Below are 25,302 nucleotides of genomic sequence, written 5' to 3' on the forward strand. Positions count from 1 at the left end.
TTAGTACGTGAGCATATAAATATAATACAATTTCTTTCATAGCCCATCACCAATGTGCTAACATATTCACACACTCAGACATGCATATGTCTTATATAAACACACATAAAAAAGGTTAAGAGATAAAGATATGCTCCTACAAATTCTGAGGTATAAATATCTATGCATATATATATATAAAATTCAGTACTGTACACTCAGAAAAAGTCCATAGTAGACAGCAGAGATGAGTGGAAATTTGATTTGATGTTTAGGGTGAATTTTAAGTGGGTGGGAGAGAGGGGCCTCGTCAACCCAGTAAGCACACAGTGTCAATAAAGAACAAGAATCCATGTCAACTAAAAATTGTAACAACGTTGTGATATACTTTTCTTCACTGATACTTTCTGACCGGTATACGAATGACTTAGAGCCATTTATGCAAAGTTGATACTTCTTTTCAGTTGGACTTTCTTTGGTTTTGTTCTCATAGATGTTTTCTCCCAGATGTCAGACTCCAACGGCTTAATGATCTTTAGCAAGTTCGACCAGTTTCTGAAGGAAGTGCTGAAGCTCCCCACCGCCGTCTTCGAGGGGCCGTCCTTCGGCTACACGGAGCACTCCGCCCGCGCCTGCTTCCCGCAGCAGGTGAGGCCCGGAGGGGCGCTCGCCCACCCTCCAGCGTTTGCCCCGTCTCCCCAGGTCGCCTCGGTCTAGGGATACAGGTCTCCTGCGTCGGGGAGGAAACGGGGTTAAAGTCAGGGGTGGGGAGTCTGGGGGGCTGGAAAAGGGGGCATTAAAATTCACCCGAAGACTTTTTTGAGGGGTGGGGAGGGGCGTATTTTCTGGGGAAAAAAAAAACATTTGAAATATTTTAAATGACTAAACATTTAAAGAAAAGTGCTCATGATGAAGTGTCTGTATCGTTGCTACCGAACACGTATTGCTCTTTCTGATGAGTTCTGTGAACTGTGGGATCTGGGGGTCGGGTGTGACGCTCCCTGCGGCCCCGGGTCCTGGGTCCTGGGTCCTGGGTCCCGATCACCGGAGACAGGCCGAGCTGCTCAGCTCCTGGCTCCACGCCAGGCCCCGCCCCCGGGAACCCGTGTGGAGCACACGCTGCCGTTTTTACACGAAAATGAGAGATTTGGTTTCCGCTGCGTTCGTGGGTGCCCTTCCACCGCCCTTCCCCAGAGGCTCATAGGAGTCCCTCCCTGAGACATCAGCTGTGCCTTGGGGCGGAACAGGTGCTGGCTGTAGCGTCCTTTTTTTTGTAGGAAAAGATGAGATAAAAGGAGCTTCCTGCTATATTTGGAAAGTTCTGGAAAGCAGGGAATTAAGAAAAAAACTATGTTAGCTAAGGGGTGAAAGATTAATGGAGAAAGGCTATTGACATAGTTTGAAAGTATCTCCCCATAAAAGATTTATTTATTACAAAGGATACAGTGACTCAGTGGTGGAGAAACCTGTCAAACATCACTTTAACCAGGTGACAACCAAATGCCTGCCACCAGCCAGAGGGACAGGCTGACACCCCCAGCTCCCAGGAGGGCGCACCGGGGGAGGCCCCGCACCACTGCCGCGCTCCTGCCCGGGGGGCACTCCCACGTCTCGTCTGGTCTTCCCGAGGGCAGGGTCTCTGCATCATAAACCGTCAGTGTCGGGAAGACCCAGGAGGACTAAGGGACTCTTCCAGAGCCCAGGGGCCCACAGAGATGGGAAGCCTGAACACGACCCACGACCCAGGCTTTTCTCTTGTTATAACAGATGTTATGGGGGTGTTCTGGAAAAATCTGAAGAAAGCTGGTAGACTAGATAATAGTATTCTGTCAGTGAATGTTAATGTCCTGATTTTGATATTTGTGGTAAAGGAATGTCCTGGTTTTTGAGAAACATGTATGATACGAGGAATTTAAGGGTGAAGGGGCATCTGTGCTGCGGTGTTAACACCTGAGGAACCTGGGATAATGGTAAATGGAATTTTTAAAATAGTCTCTTACAATCTTTCTGTAAGTCTGAAATTAGTTGAGCATAAAAGTTAAAATATAAAACGAACAAGCTCTCCTGACCTGTGATACTTTGATTCACAAAAGAAGCAAAAGCATGCATATACCCCTTTTTACATTTAAAGTGAAGAATCCGTATTTATCTGAATTCAGACTTTCAAACAACATTTTATAATTTGTTTAGAGGGTCCCAACTTCAGCACTGAAGGGGGCACCTATAAATACTGGAGAGTTATTTTTAGTAACTTCTGAGGAGACGTTCTTCCCAAATTTGTACACGTGCCGGCTGATCTTGTGAAAATCAGCCTCTATACATTATTTATTTTCTCTCTCAGCATAAATAGCAGTATCAGCTTTTAGCGTATTAAAAATATCTCTGTGCTTCAGTTTATTCTAATAAAGCACAGTTTGCACTCCCCCCTCGGAATATGCATTTTCAAACGACACGGGGCTGTCCAAATGCACCCGGTACTGAGCATCCTGCAGGCAGCGAAGGGTCCTGCAGAGCTGTGACCGAGGGAGAGGACGAGGAAGACACGGCAACAGTGCTGTGGGGGGAATCTTGTGTCTGATGAGCACGTAGCTCTTTTCACGGCGGCTTCCTCTTGGTCAGGCAGAAAACGGGTCCCGTTCTGGAACGCTGCTGTCAAGTAACGTCGTCTCAGGCCGGGGGAGAGAATTTGTACACAGAAGTATCGTTGAAGAACAACAGTTGTCCAAGGGGTGGTAGTTCTGTGGAGCACTAGCTAAAGCAGTCGACTTTACTGGTAACGTGCGTCCTGTAAGGAGGATCCGGTGTTGGAATAACAGTTGAACATGGTGGAGAATATTAAAAAAATTCTAGTTGTGATCTAAGAACGCTGTCTGGGATTCTCTGAATTACCTTATGCCACGATTGTCGGGCCTTTAAACTCACAGCCTAATTGCTGCTTTTCGCTTGCTTCAGATTCCCATAAAAAACTCAGGCTCTGGTTTTAAACTTGTCAAGTGTGGAAAAGTCGAAGAAGCACGGGAATGTTGAATTTTCCTAGGTCTCAAAGATGACAAAAAGGCTCCCAAATAGTAGAAACGACTGAAGGAATGACCAAAAACGATGAGACCTGGGACAGAGTTTCATACAACAAGAGTGAAATTCATTTACGGGAACAAACTTAAAGGACACATGGACAAAAACTAGGGGGAGGGTGGTAATGGGAGGGAAGAGGGGAGGGTTGGGTGGGTGGGCTGGATTGGGAGTAAAAGGGAGAAAACTGTACTTGAACAATGATTAAAATATAATTAAAAAAAGAAAACATAAAAGAAAAAGTGAAATTCAGTGAGTTTTGGTTTTCTTTTTGAAAATGGGCCTTTTCTATATGGTTTGTTTTCCTGCATTTTTTAAAAAAGATTTTATTTATTTTCAGACAAAGGGGAAGGGAGGGAGAAAGAGGGAGAGAAACGCTGATCAGTTGCCTCTTGTGCGCCTCCAACTGGGGACCTGGTCCACAACCCAGGTGTGTGCCCTGACCGGGAGTCGAACTGGCGACCTTCCGGTTTGCAGGCCGGCGCGTGCACCGAGCCACAGCAGCCAGGGCAGTTGTTTTCTTTTTAAAAAAGGACTTTTGTCAGTTAGGAACGCCAGTGCCAACTGTGTACTTGCTGTGGGAAAGGCTCCCCACCCCACCCCACCAGACCCCTGACCCTCTCAGTTCCTACCCACGAGCTGAAAATGGGTCCTAATGCGTTCAGTCCCGCCCCTGGCCCGTGGCCGGGCTGAGCGCTGCTGGGCGCGGAGGGCTGGGGGCCGGGGGCCCAGGCCCTTCTCTGGGGTGCAGTGGTGGCACGCCCACTCCGCCCTCTGCCCCCCAGCCTTGTGCTCACGAGTCTTCAGGGAAAGCAGGAAAATTCTTCGCCAGCAAAACCAAGGACCCTGGTCTCCTGGTCTCTGTACTTGATGGCCTAATGGCCCCTCTCAGATATTGCTTTTGTCTTATTATTCCTTTTAATCAGAAGCAAGTTGGAGTCAGCATTTTAAATACAGCTCTGCTGATGTCCCTATTTTGCTTAAAAACACACGACTAACTCCTGTTTCCTAGTGGGTGAGGTTTTTTATGGTGGCACCATCAATGTAGCCCCAGCCTCGCTGTCCACCTGGGCTCCACGGCGCCCCTCAGACCCCCTCCACCAGCCTGCCCGGGGGGCTTTCTGGAGGTTCCCGAAGCGCCACAGGAGCCGCGATGTCCCCTGGGACCTGCCCGCCGGGAGTGTGTAAGGGCGTCTGTTCCTCCCCATCCCTGCAGCAGCACATGTTCTTACATTTATGACTTTCTGCCAATCTGTAAGGTGAGAATGTTGCCTCAGTATAGTTTTGATTTGCGTTTCTCTTGTGTTGGGTAATGTGCGTTTGGAATGAGCGAGAGCAGCGCCGTTCTCGTCGTTGTTTATGCTGTTCAAGCTCTCACCGGAAACACCAGGAACCCGACCCCTCTCCTCCAATGAAGGCCTCACGTGTCAGGTCCCTACTGCATCCCCTCTTGTCTGACCCTCTGAGTGCGTCAGTGCAGGGTGACCCTTCCTCCTCTGCAGCCCAGCGACACGTCACAGCTAGCTCACGGGCCCCGAGGGCGCCCTCTGTCTCCCTCGGCCTTCCGTCCCCTTGACAACAGTGCCTGCAAAGTGCTCAGTGCTCACTGGGGGTGTGGTGTGCTGGGTTGGGTGGTGATTTTGAGTCAAAGAGGCATGAGACAGGGTCTTTGGCTTGAATGCCGAGAGAAGCTCGAAGCTCACGGAGACTCTCACGGCTTGTTGTTTTTTTTTTATGTTATTCCACAGTTTTCTCAGATGAAACAGTCTTTGTGGTCGGGAGGATGAAGTTTCTCCCATTTTTCTTTTGGCTATAATAAATCAAAATTCCTCTGATAAAAAGCATGACAACATTATGTTGTGTATTACAAATACTCTAATTTTCAGAGTCCACAATAAACCTATGATATGGACAAATTCCATGGCTAATAATAATCGAAAGGCGGATCCATAGCTCCAGTCCCATAACCAGTTTTTTCTAACCAGTGTGTTTGCCTCTGTCGGGTTAAACAGTGTTGTAACTCCACACAGAAGTTTGCATGAAGCCATTTTCATCTAAAAGTTTCTAAAAATATGTTAACCAAATGTCATACTTACAACTGATTACCAAGCAAAAGAGCAGTGGACAAGAGATACTTACCCGTCGCCCATAAGGATATGAGTTTTTAATGGAAAGGATGAGATAGGGAATTGCATCCATGCTGATCTAACGCTGAACTATTTTGCTTGTTTTCTCATGTACTTCTGCGTTTCTCATTTTTAGGAGATGGTTCCACTTCCTTTTTAAAACAGGGAAGATGTAGCCAGGGGCAGAGGGAGGGGAATGAGAATGGCATTCAGGGCAATAAATTGTTGATATTGAGGATTAGAATGACAGCGGGCAGGAACTGGGTGACAAACAGAAACATTCCTCTTTAAGACAAGAGTGGGAGTGCATTCCAAGGTACAAACAGCCTCAGCACTCGACTGAGGAGGTCTGTGCACAGACCATGGTGTTTGCTGAGTGGGTCAGCTGTTAGAGTGATTAGAAATGAGGATCTTGTAGCAAAACAATAAAATGTTTAATGAAATGTTAAATGAAAAAACAGATTACATGGTTTTTACTACTCTGTGCACATAATTACATAGAAACATTTATACATTTGGAGGGAGATACAGAAAAATGAGAATCGTGGGGGGGCAAATTTTCATCATTTGCAATTTTATTATAGTGTGTGTTATAAATATTTTTGTGCTATAAAAAAATAAGGAGATATGCAAAGGATGTGTTCAACTCAAGAGGAAAAATAAAATAAAACAGAAAGGGAGAAAAAAGAGCCAGCCTTTCACACAGTAATGTAGTAAGTCACAGTTTTTAAGCTGGAATTCCATCCCAATAAAGTTCTCAAATTTTTGATCTCAGGACTTCATTAGAATACAAAGTATTGAGGACCCCCAAGAGCTTTTGTTTGTGTGGGTTATGTCCATCAATATCTCCATATTATAAATTAAAATGGATAAATTAAAGAGTATTTTAAGTCATTGAAAAAACAATGATAAACCTGTTGCATGTTAAGATAAGTAATATATTTTAATGAAAACAAAATAGCTATTCCAAAATCAAAGCATTTAATGAGAATGCCATTGTTTGGTATTTTTGTGGATCTAGGATTTGCTTAGTTGAAGACAGCTGGTGTCTCGTAGTTGCTTATGCGTTCCGTCTGTCGTGCTGGGTTTCGGTTAAAGTGTAGGAAGGAAATCTGGGCTCGCGCAGTCAGGTCGCTGGCAGGAGGGGGAGTGTTTTCCTAGCTTTTAGAGGTAATTGTGGACTTACCAGATCTCCTCTGGAACACCCCGCTGTACACTCAATAGGAGAATGGTATTGAAACAAGCAATCGTGTCTTAGTTTTATTATGAAAATAGTTTTGGTTTCGTGAACTTTCTAAAAATGTTTTAGGGACCTCCCAGGGGTACCCCTGACTATGCTTTTGGGAACCATGCCCTTGAGAAATGAGAAAGCCGAAACCAGATTGTTAACCGATTTTCCCCCCAAAATCACATGTTAATGGAAGACAGAAACTGGGGTATAGTTCTGGTTTGATTTCTCACACTTACAGGGGATTTCACATGACAGTATGACCTTAGGACAGCTAGCGTGTTTATGAGGGTCTTCTGAGATAGTAAATCTAATTGTTCCTTTTTGTCTTGAACATTAAAAAAAAGTTAAATTCCATGACTGGTGAACTAAAACTTTTAAAAAATTTTATTGAAAAAATTTTTAAAAGACTTTATTTATTTATTTTTAGAGAGGGGAAGGGAGGGAGAAAGAGAGGAAGAGAAACATCAGTGTATGGTTGTCTCACATGCCCTCCACTGGGGACCTGGCCTGCAACCCAGGCATGTGCTCTGATTGGGAATCGAAACTGCGACCCTTTGGTTCACAGCCTGCTCTCAATCCACTGAGCCAACCAAACAGGGACTTTTTAAAAAAATCTTTACCTGAGGACATGCTTATTGATTTTAGGGAGAGGGGGAAGGGAGGGAGAAATAGAGGGAGAGAAACATTAGTGTATGATTGTCTCTCACATGCCCCCTACTGGGGACCTGGCCCGCAACCCAGGCATGTGCCCTGACTGGGAATTGAACTGATGACCCCTTTGGTTCACAGGCTGGCATCCAGTTCCTTGAGCCACACCAGCCAGGGCTACCAGTTTCTTCTTTCCAAGACTCTTTTCAAAAAAAGAATGACTTCTAATTTGCGTGTAATAGAATCAAGATTCTCACAGATTGCCAAGAAGATACCCACTTCAGCCTGTGTGGTCCCGCGTCTGTGTGCTGGGCCCGACGTTGGAAGGCATTGCGGTGGGTCGGGGAAGCTCCCGGAGGCGCTTGTCCGCCTGGCCAGACGCCACGCTGCCTGCACTCCTTGCTCCCCCTCTGTGTCCAGTGCGTTAGTGGCAAAAGCCAAAGTTACTTTGTAATGGATTGGCAAAGTATTTGTCCGCTCTCACCAAGTTGTTATTTTCTACCCTTTTTTTCTGAAGTGTTTTAAAGTTTTGCGGGGAAGCCCTGTAATTTTTATACCCTGTTTTGCCCGTTAAATAAAGTGGTGGGACCGAGAAGGCACAGCTTGGGAGAGGGGGGGTTGACATTCTGGGTGCCTTGTGGCTTCACCCCAGCCCCAATGCTCAGTGTCTCCCTGGCCCCAGCCTTTGAGTGGTGGGGCCAGGCCTTGGCAGGGGCCTGTGCACTGGGCTGTGCGTCTCTTACTCTCCTGCCTTGGCCTTTCGCCTTTGCTCTCCTCTCGGAATGAGGTGTGAAGTGGGGGCCTACGTGTCCAGGTCACAGAGACAGAACTCCAACATCTGGTTCCATGGCACTGCCTTTTCCTCCTCGTTCCTTTCTTCTTGGAGCTAGAAGCGTGTTTTGTGGGTTAGAGAAAATCAAAAGAAAATTCATTAATTCGGAATATTGTTGAGAACGTGTTCTGTCTCCATCATTTGACTGTTTTTATTCTAGACGGTTTTCTAAGTTTCTAGGTCTGCATGGGACGGGATTTTATGAGTGTTTCCCATACAGTGGAAGCTTGCTGTACATTGGTTTAAAAGAGAGAAACAGCGATAGGACAGAAGAATGCAGTCCAGCCAGGGAGGTGGTGTGATGGAGGGCATACCGTGATGGGCATTTGGATGGTTAGGTTCTAATCGCATCCTTCTTATAACCGTCTCTGTGCTGGATCAAACAACTCACTCCTCTGAGCTTCAGTTCTCTCTTCTGTAAACGAGAAGGTGGTTCAGTGGTGGCCGAGAGTGTTTGCCCCTCACGTTGTTCTTTCGGCGATTGCTTGCTCACTGCCTATTGAGTGCCCTGCACCGTTCCGAATGCTGGCAGCGGGAGGAAGTGTCGTGTGAGCAGGGGCCGGGCGGGAGCCCCCACTGCGCAGCAGGAGTGGGAATTCGAAGGGCGTCCGAGTTCTAGTCCTGCTCTGTCTCTGATTTTGGCAGGACCTTTACAAGTCGTTCAAATGCTCTGTTCTTTGATTTTGTCATCTGCAAAACAAAGGTAGCAATACCTAACTTATTTATCTTATGCCGTTGTTTTAAGACTCAGATAAAGCGATGTATGTGGAAATGTATTTGAATATAGGAGTGGTATATATAGTACAGTGTGTGGCAGTGTCTGTAGGAATGTACAATCTTTTATTTTGCTGTAAAACTCCACGTGTACTTTATCATGGCTTGGTTGGGGGAGTCCTAAGTAAACTCAATCTTGGAGTTCAGAGGTACTTGAAAAATATGAAGTGTGTATATTTTTGTTTTCACAGAAAAAGATAATGCTAAACATGTTCTTAGACACCATGATGGCCGACCCCCCTCCCCAGTGCCTTGTCTGGCTGCCCCTCATGCACAGGCTCGCCCACGTGGAGAACGGTAAGCAGGACCCTCGCCCGCAGTCCCTTGCGCTGTAGGGAGTGTGGGAACTGGGGGCGTTGCGCTGGTCATGTCCTTGGCTCCTATGATTGAAATTACAATTGACATTTGCTGGCACGTCGTCATTTGAATTGGTGACTTTAGCTTTCAAGGGAAGAATGTGTCTCAAAAAAAGGAGTGGTGAGGGTCTTATTCCTTAGATGGGGTGCCCAGAAGTAGTAACCGCAGGCCCTGAAACTCTGTGGCTCGGAACCTCCCCGCCCCCCACCCCCGTCCCGCCCCGAGGTTCCAGGTGCTGGTTTTTGGCTGGAGCCCACCATAGCTTCTTTGTCCCTTTGATTCATAAAGATCATAGATCTAAAAAAGTGGATATATTCAGTATCAGCCACTGAAACTGTCACTGTTTTTGAGTTGTTTGAAGGAAAGTGGCTAAGAAAGAACTGCACACATCTCCAGTGTTTTACTATTTGACCTTGGTTTACTCTCAGGATCCTTCCCAGTAATTTGGTTTAAACCTTTGTTTCAACTTGGAATGGAAATGGCACTTGTCTCTTAGTGACTTACTACTCTTTATCTGCTATCGCTATCACTTGATCTCCTGGCTTAGGCTGTTTATTAAAGGGAAGGCTGCGGTTTTTCTCTGCAGCCTGACCTCTCGCGAGGCTCTCGCTGTCTCTCCTCCTTTCACACGAGAACAGCGATAGCTGAGAGGCTCTGGAAGCAGAGTCCTCTTTCTCCTGTGTGAGAATGGAACACACTTTTGTAAATTTTTATCCTCCCCCCTTATCCATACTGTTTTTACTTTGAAACTGTGGCTTTGGTGCACAAGTACCTTAGATCCACAATTATTGTCTTAAAGGTTCAGTATCTCTTACTAGAGTGAAACAACTAAAATTTTTAAGAGGATTTTCGGATAGAGACTTATACTGTTAAATTATTACAGTGTTATTGGTTCTTTTGGAGGCACTACTTTTAAGGCCTTAAATGTTTTCATAGCTTTATAGATGATTCCTTTTCATAAAATAATTTTGTATCTGCTATACCAAGTAGAAAGAAACTCATTTTTCTTGATGTATTATTATTCATATGAACATTTTATTATGAATTTGCATTATTTATTGATTACATCCTTATGTGATTATTGATATTTTCCTTAGAGACAGAAATATTATGAACTTATTGGAATACCTAGAAAATAAAGCATTACCTACTACATGAACATTTATCTACATATCTTAATATTTATGATGGGAAACAAATTATGGTGATTTTAGGGTTTTTTGTTGTTTGGGCCCTTCTTAGGAAATTCATCATTCAAATTCTATTGAAGTTACTGTTTATAAGGACAAATATTTATTTGCTTAAGCAAAAGTTGCATTTTTTAGTACTGGCTTACTAACTCAAGTGTATGTAGTAAGTATATCAGAAGTTAACTACCACATAATGTGGTAGTTATTCCAAATACACTTTTTGGAATAAAATAAAGTGTTCCAAAAAGAACACTTTACCAAAACCTGATCTCATTTCTAATTGGCCCGGCACACTTGTCGACTCTGTCCTCACTCTGGTTCTCTGCGCTGTCTGCCCGGTCACCCACTCCACTGACTAATGTAAGCGCTGGCTGTCTCTCGACCAGTTACAAGAGAGGAAACATCACATAGACATACATGATCAGCCAAAATGACCAGAACATATTTGAGAGTTTAATATTGACATACATGTCATTTAATACTGACCCCGAATTATTGCATGGGATTATATATGTTGGTGCACTTATGCTGCATGCACTGATTTAGATTGATTTAGGAGTATGTTTTCTGACAGAACTCTGCTAAGTTGTATAGTTTTAATTGGGAACACAGACTCAGCATTTTTATGATTCCTTAGAAATTTTTTTATGATAAAAGCTTGAATTTCTTAGAGGAAGTATGTCCTTTGGATTTCTCGTTTGTATTTTGCTTTTCTTTTTGTCTTTTTTATCTTGTTATATTGTTTTCTTCATCTAGTGCTCAATTTTTTTTTGACTCTTGATTTCCTAGTTAATACACATTTTTGGAAGTAGGACTAAAAATCCTTAAAATTGAGATAAGATTGCTTTGTGTATAAAGTGCTAGAAAGAGTCATTGAGATTGAAGATTTGAATATTATGAGGGGGACCCCCTGAAAATGGAATTTATTTATAAAAAATTGTGTATTTATCCTTAGATGTTTGCACTTCAGTCACCTTCAAAGTACTCTCCATTCGATCCAGTACACCTGTCGAGATGTTCTTTCCGCTGCTCAAAACAGTTTTTGAACACGTCGATTTTGATGCCTTTTAGTGCCACAGCAGTTTTTTTGTTTCACCTCTTCCACATCAACAAAACGTTTCCCTTTGAGGACTTTTTTCATTCAGGGAAACAAAAAAAAAGTCACTGGGGCGAGATGGGGCAAATAGGGAGGGTGGGGCACAGGGTTGATGCAGATTTTGGTCAAAAACTGCTGATCGCTCAGCATGATGTGGGCAGGTGCACTTGTAAATCACCATCATGAAATGGGCAAATGCATTGAAAGAGTCTTCAAAAAAAATTCACTGAAGCTGAACGCAGCCTCTTACAACAACGCCAGCTGGTGCACTGATACAGACGGGTTCCTAGAACACTCACCTAGTGGGGGAAGTCTGTACTATAAGGGGCCCGCCCTCCAGAAGATAATTCTATTTTGGGGGGATTCCCCCTCATATATCCATATTTCCTGCTGACTTTCATTTCTTCTATTCAGAAGTGAATTGCCACAGGGAACAATTACACTACCAAAATTTAAAAATATAAATAATAATCTATAATATACAACTGTGAACTAGGCTTCCCACTCAGTGAACTAGATTTTCTAGCTCTAAGAGAATCCCAGTAAAATTTTTTTTAAGGTTTTATGTATTTATTTTTAGAGAGGGGAAGCGGGGCAGGCGGAGATAAACATCAATGTGTGGTTGCCTTTCAAGCTCCCCTTACTGGGAACCTGGCCCACAACTCAGGCATGTGCCCTGACTCGAACTGGCAACCCTTTGGTTTGTAGGCTGGCACTCAATCCACTGGGCTACACCAGCCAGGGCCCAGTAAAATCTTGATGAATCCTTATTGCCATCTGACAGTGTTTCACAAGGTAAGAAGCCCAGCGTGGTAGAGAAAAGAGCTGCAGACCATGGAGTTTCCCTTCCTCCAAATTACTGTCTCTTCCTTGGTCTAGAGTATTTTATTTTTATGATGCTACTTAGAGCTCTTGGCCCAAACTGCTATTTTAGTATGTCATGTCTTACTTTTTACCAGTTACCTTTTGAGCCCAGGTGTGTGGGCGTATTTAATTCAGGAAACATCTGCAAGTCCTCATTCCAAGGGGCTGTGTAAAATACTGTTTGCAGTGACAGTGATACATGGTACTCATCCTGGTGCTCACGGACTTTATGTTAGTGAAGGAAACAAACTCATACACGTACACCCCACCGTGATACGTAGTAGCTCTTAAAAAAGCAGTGGGTTTGGAACAGGAATTTTGGAGTGAAGGCTTTTCTTTCCTCCTTATTTGTATCCTCATCTAAATTTCGAGAAACAGGCATTTCATTTTAAAGAAAGAAATTGGCAGCAGGAGGCTAGGAGGGGAAGCCGGTGCTGGCTGTACTTGCAAGGCTGTGTGACTCAGGCAGCCCTGCGGGGACAGCAGGCCTCAGCAGTACCCTTTCTCCCTGCTGTCTCAGTGCTGTGCTTCCCTGCCCCCGCCAAGTCCTGCGCTTGTCCCGGGGACTGGAGGGAGAAGGGCTAGAAACATGGCTCAGCAGGGCTGGAGAGGATGTGCCAGAGGGGCCGGGTGGCACCTCTGAGCTCTGGCTGTGGGCAGGGACCGCTGGGAGCCATGGGAGGTTAAACAGGCTGTGGAAACAGTCACTGCTTTTGCACGCCGGGGAGAGGAGGGACGGCGAGAGCCCAGGGCAAAGCAGCAGCAGCACTAAGCTGTGGGCAGACAAATCTGCTTCGGAAATCCAGCCCAGTTGCTTTTTTTTTTTTAAAGATTTTAAAAATTTATTTATTTGCAGAGAGGGAAGGGAGGGAGAAAGAGAGAGAGAGAGAGAAACATCCATGTGAGGTTGCTGGGGGTCATGGCCTGCAACCCAGGCATGTACCCTGACTGGGAATCGAACCTGCGACGCTTTGGTTCGCAGCCCACACTCAATCCACTGAGCTACACCAGCCAGGGGTAAATCCAGTCCAGTTGCTTTTAAATAAACTCTCGAGGGGGAAAAAAAAGAAATCGACTGTTATCTGAGGTGTTTGAAAAACATTTTTTCTCATGGTCTTTCTTTTTTATTCTAATAAATGGCTGGTTAAATGAACTACCTAGGAGACGACTTGGAATCGTCAGTTCTGATTCTGTTTTCACCCTTGCTTTTTTAAATGTTAGATTTGGTTTCCACTGCGCTGACTTTATTCTCCAAGTGAAAATGATCTTCTCTCCCTCTCCTCCCACCCCGTCTCCACCTCCCCGCGTGCTCCCACGTCCTCGCCGCCTCCCAGTCTTCCATCCCGTGGAGTGCTCCTACTGCCGGTGCGAGAGCATGATGGGCTTCCGGTACCGATGCCAGCAGTGCCACAACTACCAGCTCTGCCAGAACTGCTTTTGGCGTGGCCACGCCAGTGGTTCTCACAGCAACCAGCACCAGATGAAGGAGCATTCCTCCTGGGTAACCGCTTTGTGTTCCGTCTGTGTCCCCAACTGGGCTCCCGTGTCCCCAGTGTCGGCGTCAGCGTTGGGCCTGCTTCCAGCCAGACGCCCACAGATGAGGGTGTTGTGTAATGAGATCGCAACACTGACCTTTAGGGCTGGGCTTGCGAGGATGCTGTGCTTCATCGCTTGATTTTGAAAGCAGAATCTTTATATATTTTAAAGATTTTGTTTATTTTTAGAAAGGGGAAGGGAGGGAGAAAGAGAGAGAAAGAGAGAAATATTAATGTGTGGTTGCCTCTCGTGCGCCCCCAACTGGGAACCTGGCCCAAAACCCAGGCATGTGCCCTGACGGGGAATCGAACTGGTGAACCTTTGGTTCACAGGCCAGCATTCAGTCCACTGAGCCACACCAGCCAGGGCAGAGAGCAGAATTTTTAAAGTTCTGGAAGGTGGAGACTCTATTACACTTGCACTGGTTCCTTTTATTCAGTAAAATGGAATGTTGCAGTGCCCCCTTTCCAGAGTAAAAAGCTAGTTTTTTCTCATTGTAAAATTGTATGAGATACCTTCTAAATGCCTACTCTGTCATCTTTCAGTAAGATTTAAAGTTCCTTTTTTTTTCAAACAAATTTTCATAATGTTTATAAGGTTTAAATTTTTTAACTGATTTTTGGAGATGAAGGGGGAGGACAGAGAGTGTGCTGGATTTGTTGCTTCACTTACTTACGCACTCATTGGTTGATTCTCGTATGTGCCCTGACCGGGAGTTGAACCTGCAGTCTTCATACCGGGACAGTGCTCTAACCAACTGAACTAGCTGGCTAGGGCTGTTTGTAGGGTTTAAATGTTGTCAAGAAAGCTGTGTAAATAAAGAAGTTAAATTTTTGCCTCTCTGAGTTTGGGAAAATAGTATATTTTACAGTTGCCACATTAGTGTCCTTACTTTCAAAAGTAGTGTTTTAAAAAGAACAATATTTAGGTGCAGGTGATGTCAGATATTTGTGTGGTGTTTATAAATCATGTAGCAAGTTGAGTATCAGTAATTTTCTTCCCTTCTTTCAATTTATTTCCAGTTTTTAAAATGCCATACTTTTATTTCCAAAATGTTGCTGTAGCTTTGTTTTAGAATCTTTTTCTCTAATTTTCATCATCGGTTGGTTGGTTTGCTAAAGGGTGGAAAAATATGTAGGGTTATTAGCATAATTCAGGATTTAGGTTGTTAAGCCTGGCCATTCTACTGGACTTCAAGTATTAAGTAAAAAAAACTTATTTTCTAGTTAGCCTTCTTAAAAGTCAACCAAGAATAAACAAATAAGTTTATATCAGGAATTAGTTTTTGTGTTTTTTTTTTTTAAGCAAAAACTTCCACCGAAGTTTACACTTTACTCCCTGCATCTCTGGCAACGAGTTAGAGATTTTTTTCTCTATTATATAGTTTTTCAGTTACAGTGAACCATAAAATTTTGTTAAATTGAACATCCTAATCTGGGCCTTATTGTATTATAAATCCCAGTATCTTCTTGTTTGAGGAGTTATTTTAAATTTTTTTTTAACAAAGGAAAAACTAAAACCAGGTCATTTGTTCTCTTTTTCATTGAATAGAGAGAATTTATAGATTTTCAGTTGTCACTTTTTTCCCTCCTTAAGTGCAGGTACCCCACTCTGTTCTTTGGTCTGTTCATGTTTTCCCCGCAGTTTTCTGTTTAGAGTCTAATGCTTTCCACTGAGACAGCTCTTTGCTCCATTACTTTTGTAACAGTGGATTCCCCGGGGGGTCGCTAATGAAAATTCTCGTTCTCGATGTTTGTGCCGGGAGAAGGAGGATCTTCTTGTTCACCTTAGTTTGAACTTGCTCAGTTAACTAATTTATAGTTACCCTTTTGGAAGTGGGAATTTTAAATATAAGTGACTGTTGAAACGTTGCCTTATGATTCACGAAGCAGTTTTTCATGCTCTCTGTTGGCTTTTCACTGAGCTGTACCCTGTGTCAGGAAAAGTAAGGACATCACAAGCGAATGGCCATACTTCTGTTGGAGCCTCAGAACACTCTTGTAAAGTGAGCCTTACCCCCATTTGTTATTTTTATTGCAGCGCTTTTATTTTTTTCTATTTTATGAATCCATTTTTGCTACAATGACTCCAAATTTAAAGAAAAATCAAGTACTATCAGCATGCGTGAGTTTGAAGCTGGTGTCTGCAGGCGTCGGTTGTGAATTCTGACGAGTGTGTGTGTCACGTGGCAGATGCACGCTGGTGAGGTCTTCCAGCTGTGGGTGCACGGCTTGTTTGCAAGGTCAGGACTCCGTGTGCGCGACACCTTTGCTCTCTGAGAAAGCGCAGGGTGAATTTTGAGGCCGATGGTGAGAAAAGAAGTTTCCACCTAACAAAAAGATGTGTGATCATTCAAAAGTAATTTCTCTGAAGACTGTCCTCCATGTTTGTACCCACATGTTGAATCAATGTTTCCCCGTGTTCACAGTGCATGAATCTGATGTGCATTGAACCGGCTCATATGTGAATTCTCACTGTGGATTTAGTATGTGTATGTAGTATCGGTGCTTAGAAGGCTGTTTTGATTTTTCCAAAAGCTTCTGCTTAATGTTTCATCTAAGTAACTATGCAGTCTAATTCATTATTCTTCGAGTCAGCAATCCATTCATTTGCCTTTATTATATAAAAGACGCCATATGGTATCTCCATGATTCATCTCGTTCATTCATTGTTCATTCAGAAGATGGTTGTTGAGCGCTGCTGTGCGCCAGACACTGTAACAGGCACGAGGGGTGATGCATCGAGCAACAAACCAGACAGAGATTCCTGCCCTTGTGCAGTTTCGCTTTTAAAGGGCGTGAAAGAGGCAGCTGGCACTCGCCAACCTCACTGTCTTCCTGTTCCTGCCGGGCCCACACCTGACCTACATTTCTCAGTCCCCGGTATGTAGGCCGGACCGTGGGAGTAGTTCTCACCGGGGGAACGTGAGCAGAGGGATCCTGTCTTGGCCTTCCCAGGACAAGACAGTTAACAGCTGGGTGCCTTTTCTATCCTCTCGGTGAGCTGAGTGGAGAGAATTTCATTAGGACCCAGATGAGGGTGAAACCATGAAATGAAAGGAAACTAGTTTCTTGAATAATGGGTTGAGAAGAGTATCTTGCCGACCCGCTTGACTTTGATGGAGCAAGAGGGAAAACATTGTGGTCAGCTACTGAGGTTTTAGTGTTTTCGCAGTAGTTGGTACGAGGAGTGGAGTGCTCTCGGAACAAAACCTTAAGATGTGTGTCATCGGCTTAGCCTTCCAGTGGCACACTTACGAGGACACTGGCCTTGAAGCTAGGAGAGACAAACCCATGTTGTACAGTGGTGACCCGCTGGGCAAACTTGTTACCCGTGATACCTGGAAGGCACACCTCCTGCCGACTGAGCTCGAGGTTAAATGTTGGAAAGGACCACAGGGTGACTGTGTGTGTCAACTGTGATCGACAAGGTATTATGTGGAAGAGGTGAGCTTCTGAAAGAATTTGCTAGTTCTCAAGCAAACACTGAAAGGGAACAGAGAAAGTTCTGACCCTTGGGACAGTGAAAGGAAAAAACAGACTCTCTCTAGACCCTAGAGAGTAGGAGGTAAGAGTTGGGAAAGGCTTGGAGCAACCAAGGCCTAGCAGACTTCCCCAGGTCAGCAGAAGCATCTCAGTCCTGTGGCAAAGGTCAGATGAAGGGTACAGGTGCCTGTTCTTGGGTGCTCATCAGAATCGCCTTGGTTTCACCTGCACAGCTTCTGATTTAATGGTCCGGGTTACATGAAACCTGGACACAGGCAGTTTTTTAGAAGTTCCCCCAAGTAATTCTATGTATTGTGCAGCCAGAGTTGGAAACCACTGACCTGCTGCTTCATGTGGCCTCCAGGTGGCTGCCGTACGTGGAAAGCAAAAGTCATGGAGGCAGAGACATAACTCAGGCCCACGAATTATGTCTAGGAAAGAACTTCACCATTGCTGACACATGGAGCTGATGGGAAACACACAGATCGGAGGCGTACTGAGTTTTGGGGGGAATTACATTGGCAAGAACCATGAGCCTGGACTGAACAAGCCATTGAATGTTTGAGCTTAAAACCCACCTTCTAAAGACCCAGAACTTGCTCTGGCGGGAAGTGGGTTGTGAAGATTATATGGCCCCTTAGGAGGGCATGCCAGTCCCCAGCTGGACGCAGTACTGGATAAGCAAGAGCCTCCTGTGTCTGTCCCACCACTGTATGTTGGGACTGCAGGGGGAGGGTGCAGGTAGTTTGATTTTTTTAGTTCATAGGTTGCATCACAAAGAGCTACACATGATCTTGACGAAGAAGACTATGCTATACCCCGAGTTCCTGGCCTTGTAGTTAGAGGCACTGGCCAACTGGTAGGACTTCAGGTTTTCTTTTGAGGGGTAGAAGGGTCTGAGTGTGTTTTATGTTTAGGAAAAGGTAACAAAAAATATATTTAATGGTTAGGAGTACTCGCCAGTACTCCAAGTTTCCCTTCTCTTCCTAGACATGTAACTAGCATACATGCGTATAGCCCACCCTGCTTGCCGTCAGATGGAGCCATGTGATTAGTTTTCCCCAGTGCAATGTGTGAGGAAATGGTCTGTGTCACTTCTGTGTCCGGGCAGCCGAAAGCCTTCTGCATCTTCTCTGTCTTCCCCCTTCCACTTCGTTCTGCACATTGGCCAGATGGAAAGGTCTCCAGAGCAACTGGCCCAGGCAGAAGCCGTTAGATGGAGGGAGGCTGGGTGCCCAAACCAGAGCTCCTCCGCCAGTTCCCAGTGGACAGTAAATCAGGAAGGGGGTCGGGGCAGGGGCGGGAGAGTCCTACAGGCCTTGCTGAGAAAGTGAGATTTGAGCGTCTGAGACGTCTGCCAGCAGACGGCTGGAGGAGAGCAGCAGTGTTTGGGGAAGAGTGTTTGGGGTGCAGGCCCCAGGGCAGGAGTGTGCCTCTGAATTCGGGGAACAGCTCGTGGAATGAGCGGGGAGCATCGTAGGAGAGGGTGTCAGAGCGGTGATGAGGGCCCGCGGGCCAGCGTAAGGGCTCCGGCTTTTACTTGGAATGAAAGAGGAGTCTTTATAGGGTTTCAAGTAGGAAAGTCACGTGATTTGATTTAGATTTTAAATTGGTCATTCTGGATGCCACGTGAAGAGTGAACTGGCCCTGGCTGGGTAGCTCCGTTGGCTAGAGCGCTGTCCCGAGACCAAGGTTGCGAGTTCCGTCCCCGGTCAGGGCGCGCACGGGAAGCAACCGGTGAGGGCATCGAAGAGTGGAGCAGTAAATCAGTGTTTCTCCCTCCTTCTCTCTCCAATCAATCAATCAAGAAAGAAAGGAAGAAAGAAACAAAGAAGAAAGTTTTTTTTTAAGGGTGAACTGGAAGGAAAAGATAGTAGCCAAGAGACCATTTAGGAGAAATGATTGCAATTATTAAAATAAGATAGGAAAAAAAGGTTGAATTGAGTTTTATTTCATGAGTCAGCCTGATGGGTTGAACGTGGCCTACGAGGGGGAAGGAGTCCAGGTAAACTAAGGTTTTGTCCTAGGCACCTGGAAGGTTGGACATGTCTTCGTCAGCGACGGGGAAGTCCGTGTGCCCATGGAGCGTGTTTAGGGTCAAGGGCTCGGTTTCGGAGAGGTGGAGTTTGGGTGTCCGTGTATGGAGTTGTTGAGTAGGCCCTGTCTGTGAGTCTAGACTTCAAGGAGGTGTCTGAGATAGCAGTACCGACCTGGAAGTCATTGTCGTGTAGTCGATATTTAAGGCCACAAGACTGGATGATACCAGTAAGTGAGTGAGTGACACAGAGGAGCGAGAAGGAAAAAACTGACCCCCGGGGTGAGCCAACACTGAGAGACCCGGGAGAGGAGGAGGAACCGGCGCCCATGAGGTGGGGAGAAAACCGGGAGAGGGTGGTGGCGTGGGAAAGAGTGGGGGGGGTTCTGTTGAGGAGGACGCGATCCACTTTGTGTCCGATGCTGCTGATCCCGAGTAGGAAGACCGAGCCCCGCCCCTTTGTCTGACAGTGTGAGGGCCCCGCTGACGAACACAGCCCCTGTGGTCGGACAAAAACCTGTTCAGAGTGGGTTCAGAAGGGAAAGGAGAGAGAGGTGGGGACAGCGAGTACAGACACCTTTGCCAATGAATATCTGTTGCTGATGGTAGCTCTTATTCGGATGTTGGGAGACCCACTGAATCCCACTTCCCTTTTTCCCACCCAGGATTGCAGCCATGAGTTAGGAAGATGGCAGTCTGTGTGAGAAAGTGGTTTTGACTGAGAGAAAAAGCTGGACGTGCTAGTAGCTGCTGAATGGAATATAACCCCCACCCAGTGTGGGCGTTTCCAGCAGGGAGCAGAGCCTTGCCATTCCTGGGAGCAAGGGGACTGTATGCTCTGTGGGGTTTGCGGGTCCCAGGACCCCAGGAAACGGGGCGGGGAGAGGCTGGGCTAGGCAGGTGGATTACTTCTCTACACCCAGCCAGTCTGGTGGGAGAGGAAGTGAGTGAGGGCAGAGGGCATCCTGGGGAGTCCTACAGAGAAGGTGACACAGTGATCCCACTTCCCTTCCTTCCTTTCTGTTAACTATGGTAAAATACACCTATAACTCTTTCTTGATATGCAAAGAGGCTGCAAATAAACAAGCCTATTCTTATTCTATGCCCCAAGTGCCTTACAGTCCGAACTCTGCTCACCCAGGTCTTCACTGTGCCAGGAGAACTTGGGCTGATTCCCACCTGGTTATGCCATGGCAGGAAGTGTGTGTGTGTGTGTGTGTGTGTGTGTGTGAAGTACACAGACGCAGGTTGCTAGGAGAGGGCCTCAGTAGAGGTGGTTACGTAACTCAGCTGCTGCCACCTTTCTCCCCAGCAGATGGCAGACTTCACCTCTAAACAAAGTTGCTTATTTTTTTCTTCAAAATCTACTATAAATGACAGAGTATTTGGATTTATTTAACAACCGCTGTTCATATTATTTCTTCTTTTTTTTTAAAATAAATGTTAGTGAGCAGTTCATACGTGTCCACAGTAGTTGTTTGGGCATTAGTGATGTTAAACCATTTCCTTTAAGAAGTCAAAGCAAATTGTGTCACTTGAGGCCTGGAACAATTAAGATTGTTGGCTTACTTTTTTGCCAGAAAACTCTGAGAACAAAATGTCTTCGTGCATAGCACCTTCCTAGACATGATACTACATGCACAAGCAACAGCTAAAAACCAGATAAATTGAATTTCATCAAGATTAACAACTTTGGTGCTTCGAAAGATAGCATCAAGAAAGAAAAAAAGACAACCCACTGAAAAGGAGAAACTGTTTGCAGATCATATCTCTGATGAGGGACTTGTATCTAGAACTATATAGAACTCTTATAATTCAGTGACAACAAAAGACACCAAGTCACCCAGTTTACTTGTGGGCAGAGGGAGAGTAGAATGGTGATTACCCGGAGCTGGGGTGAGGGGCAAACGAAGGGGAGTTTTTGTTTAATTGTATAGAGTTTCAGATTTATGAGATGAAAAGGTTCAGGAGATTGTTTCACAATAGTGTGAATAAACTTACTACTAAATTGTACATTTAAAAATGGGGACTTCTGGCCAAGATGGAGGCGTAGGTAGGTACACTTTGCCTCCTGGCACAACCAAAAGGACAACAACAAATTTCAAAATAAAAAATAACCAGAGATGCAAGAAAATCAAACTGTATGGAAGTCTGACAACCAAGGAGTTGGAGAAGAAACAGTCACCCAGATCAGTAGGAGGGGCAGAGGCAGACAGCCAGGGCGGGCAAGGCAGCAGCTGGTGGAGTGGTCGGTCTCACACTTGCCTGCAGATAAACTGGGAGGAACAACTGGGGAGCGAGACAGACTGTGCAACCCAAGGTTCCAACCTCAGACCTCTGACTAAAAAACCCGTGGGGGTTGAGGCGGCAGTGGGGGAAATTCCCAGCCTCCCAGGAGAGATCACTGTAGAAACCCACAGGGTCTTAGAATGTACACAAAACCAGCTACCAAGGAATCAGTACCAGAAGGGCCCACTTTGCTTATGGATAGCAGAGGAAGTGACTGAAAGCCAGCTAAGATCTGGGCAAGTGGCACTGTTCCCTCTGGGACCCCTTCCCCACGTACAGCGCTACAACACTGCGACCTGGGTTGCCCTGCCCTGGTGAACACCTAAAGTTCCACCCTTTACATCGTAACAGGTGCGCTGAGACAAAAAAGATGGCTCAAATGAAAGAACAAGTCAAAGCTCCAGAAAAAAATACAGCTAATGAAGATATAGCCAACCTATCAGATGCAGAGTTCAAAACACTGGTAATCAGAATGCTCACAGAAATGGTTGAGTATGGTAGCAAAATAGAGGAAAAAGTGAAGGCTGTGTAAAGTGAAATAAAGGAAAATATACAGGGAACCAACAGTGAAGGGAAAGAAACTGGGACTGAAATCAACAGTTTGGAGCAGAAGGAAGAAATTAACATTAAACCAGAACAGAATGAAGAAGAAACAAGAATTCAAAAAAATGAGGAAAGGCTTAGGAACCTCTGAGACAACTTGAAATGTTCCAACATCTGAAACATAGGGGTACCAGAAGGAGAAGAGGAAGAGCAAGAAAGTGAAAACTTACTTGAACAAATAATAAAGGAGAACCTCCCCAATCTGGCAAAGGAAATACACTTCCAGGAAGTCCAGGAAGCTCAGAGAGTTCCAAAGAAGTTGGACCCAAGGAAGCACACACCAAGGCACATCATAATTACACTAGCCAAGATGAAAGATAAGGAGAGAATCTTAAAAGTAGCAAGAGAAAAGGAGACAGTTACCTACAAAAGAGTGCATATAAGGCTATGAGCTGATTTCTCAAAAGAAATCTTGTAGGCAAGAAGGGGCTGGGAAGAAGTATTCCACGTCATGAAAGACAAGGGCCTACATCCAAGATTGCTGTATCCAGCAAAGCTTTCATTTAGCATGGAAGGGCAGATAAAGTGCTTCCCAGATAAGGTCAAGTTAAAGGAGTTCATCATCACCAAGCCCTTATTATATGAAATGTTAAAGGGACTTATCTAAGAAAAAGAAGATAAAAAAACTGTGAATAGTGAAATGATAACAAATTCACAAGTGTTAACAACTGAATCTAAAAAAACAAAAACAAAAATGAACTAAGCAAACAACTAGAACAGGAACAGAATCACAGAAATAGAGATCACATGGAGGGTTATCAGTGGGGAGGAGGAGGAAGGAGAGAAGGGGGAAAGGTACGAGGAATGAGTAGCATAAATGGTTCAAAATAGACAGGAGGAGGTTAAGAATAGCATGGGAAGTGGAGAAGCCAAAGAACTTATACATACAACCCATGGAGATAAACTAAGGTGGGGGAATGCTGGTGGGAGAGGGGGTACAGGGTGCAGAGGGACAAAAGGGAGAAAAAATGGAACAACTGTAATAGCAAATCAATAAAATATATTTTAAAAATAAAAATTGTTAAGATGGTAGATTTTATGTCATATATTTTGTACCATATTTAAAAAGTAAATTAAGTGGGGTAAAATGAGTAAAGGACTATATTTTCCAAGGAAGATAGACAAATGGCCAATAAGCACGTGAAAAGATGCTCAGCATCATTAGTCATCAGGGACCTGTCTAATCAGAGCCACAATGTGATGCCACTTCCCACCCACGAGGATGACTGAAGTGAGAAAGGACCGACCACGACAAGCGCTGGTGAGAGTGTGAGGAACTAGGAGCCCACATACGCTGCGGGTGGGACTGTAAGATACAAAGAAAAGTGAATGCCACAACGCACTGTGGGTCGTAGGTTGTTTGAAGAGAGAAATAAGGCCGTGAGGGTGATAAGGGATTAGTTGAAGGCGCGAGGCTCAGTGGAGTAGAGGCCCCGCTGGGGCTGGAGTGCTGTCAAAGCCAGGGCACCGGGAGTCAGCTAGAAAGACAGACAGTGGTAGGAGAGCGGGGTGCTCGAAGTTATGACCGCAAGCGATGTTCCGTGATTGGCAGTAACATGTTCTGCGGTGCGACGGAAGCCGACGGCCAGTGTAGGGAGGGGGGAGGGTGTTGCAGGAGAGGAGCTGAGTGAAGTCCGGTGTGCAGGTTTCCTTGGGGGGGGGGGGGCTGCTGTGGAAAGGTACCACACCCTTGGTGGCTTAGAACAAATGTCCCGTCTCGCAGCTCTGGGCGCCGCTGGTTTGAAGAGAAGATGTCTAGCGCAGTCTCTCTTTGTGCTCGTCAGCGTTCTCCAGAGAAACAGAACCAAGGGGAGACCCGTAAATACGAAGAGATTTATTATGAGGAATTGACTCAACGTGACTGTGGAGGCGGACAAGTCCCGGGATCTGCAGGTTGAGTCGACAGGTGGAGACCCAGGCGAGCCGGCGGTGCAGTTCCCATCGGAGTCTGAAGGCCTTTGAACCCACAGAACTGATCATGTAGTTTTGGTCCCAGGACCAGCAGGCGTGAGACCCAGGAGGAGGTAGGGGATCGGTTCAAGTCTGAAGGCAGGAAGAAGCCAGTGCCCCAGTTCAGAGGTAGGCAGGCAGGAGGGATTCTCTCTTACTCTGGGGAGGGTCAGTCTTTCGGTCTACTCAGGCCTTCACCTGATTGGACGGCGCCCACCTCCATCAGGTAGGGCAGTCTGCTTTATTCAGTCTCTTAATTTCGATCTGACACTCATCCAAAAATACCCTCATAGAAACACTCAGATAACGTTTGACCAAATATCTGGGTAACCCACAGCTCAAACAGGCTGACCATTGAATTAGCCATCACACCGTTGTTGACCTTGCCCAGCTTCTGGTGGCTGCTGTCGTTCCCTGACGTGTGGCTGCCTCACTCCAGTCTCTGTCTGCCTTGTCGGTCCTACCGCCTCCTCCTCTGCTCTCTGTTCTCTTCTGTGTGTCTGTCTCACGAGGACGCATGCGATTGCGTTTTGCGCCCACCCCGATAATCAGGAAGAATTTTTGCTCTCAAGGTCCTTAACTTAGTTACAAATCTTGCCATAAAAAGCAGTGTTAACTCACTTGCCGCATAGGGTAACATTCTCGGGTTCCAGAGAATAGGAGGCAGACATCTCCTTCTGGGGCCACCATTCAACCCACTGTCGCTTATGTATCGGAAAGGCCAGCTGTGCGCATGTTGAAGTCCGTGAGCATTATGGCAGCAGTAATGCCGGACAGCACTGTGGAGGGATGGTTAGGGTTTGAATCTGAGGATGTGACATTCAAAACCGGGGTTTTAAGGAAAAGGAGAAAGGGTCTGAGAATGGCTGTGAGGCTCCGGAGGACATCCCCACCCCCCACCCCCACCTGGAGATGTAGAGGTTTGAGGGATGTGGGGGAGGAGGAAGCTGCTCCCACTTGAGTGGCTTCAGGGGAAACCCAGCCCTCAGGGAAAGCCCAGAGCAGGAAGGCGAAAGCAACTCTCGGAGAAGACAGTCTCAGCTATTCGAGGGATCGCGCCGATGGTGGACCGTGAAGACAAGCAGAAGGCTTCGGAGAGTCGAGGATCGGTGGGAGATGGAGTCGTGTCAGGGGATGTGCGGAGCCTCATGGGAATGAGGATCCGGCGGGAGTCCTGGATTTCTTGTGAAACGAGCATGGCCTCTGGTGAAAGTGGTGTTGGCATTGGCCCCGGAGAA

General features: G+C 45.7%; 1 protein-coding gene across 6 annotated transcripts in view; it reads left to right on the plus strand.

The window, feature by feature from the left end:
• The window catches only part of DTNB (dystrobrevin beta), a 172,757-nt gene that overhangs the window by 61,624 nt on the left and 85,831 nt on the right, over positions 1–25,302 (plus strand). For all 6 annotated transcript variants that reach the window (XM_045844349.1, XM_045844347.1, XM_045844350.1 and 3 more), the window contains exons 6-8: positions 473–627; positions 8,851–8,956; positions 13,501–13,667. In XM_045844349.1, coding sequence (XP_045700305.1) covers positions 473–627; positions 8,851–8,956; positions 13,501–13,667 — 428 coding nt within the window. The remainder of the gene's footprint in view (positions 1–472; positions 628–8,850; positions 8,957–13,500; positions 13,668–25,302) is intronic.

The sequence above is a fragment of the Phyllostomus hastatus genome, unplaced genomic scaffold (assembly GCF_019186645.2).
Source record: "Phyllostomus hastatus isolate PE091 unplaced genomic scaffold, TTU_PhHast_1.1 phas_contig_402, whole genome shotgun sequence".
Taxonomy (NCBI): Eukaryota; Metazoa; Chordata; class Mammalia; order Chiroptera; family Phyllostomidae; genus Phyllostomus; species Phyllostomus hastatus.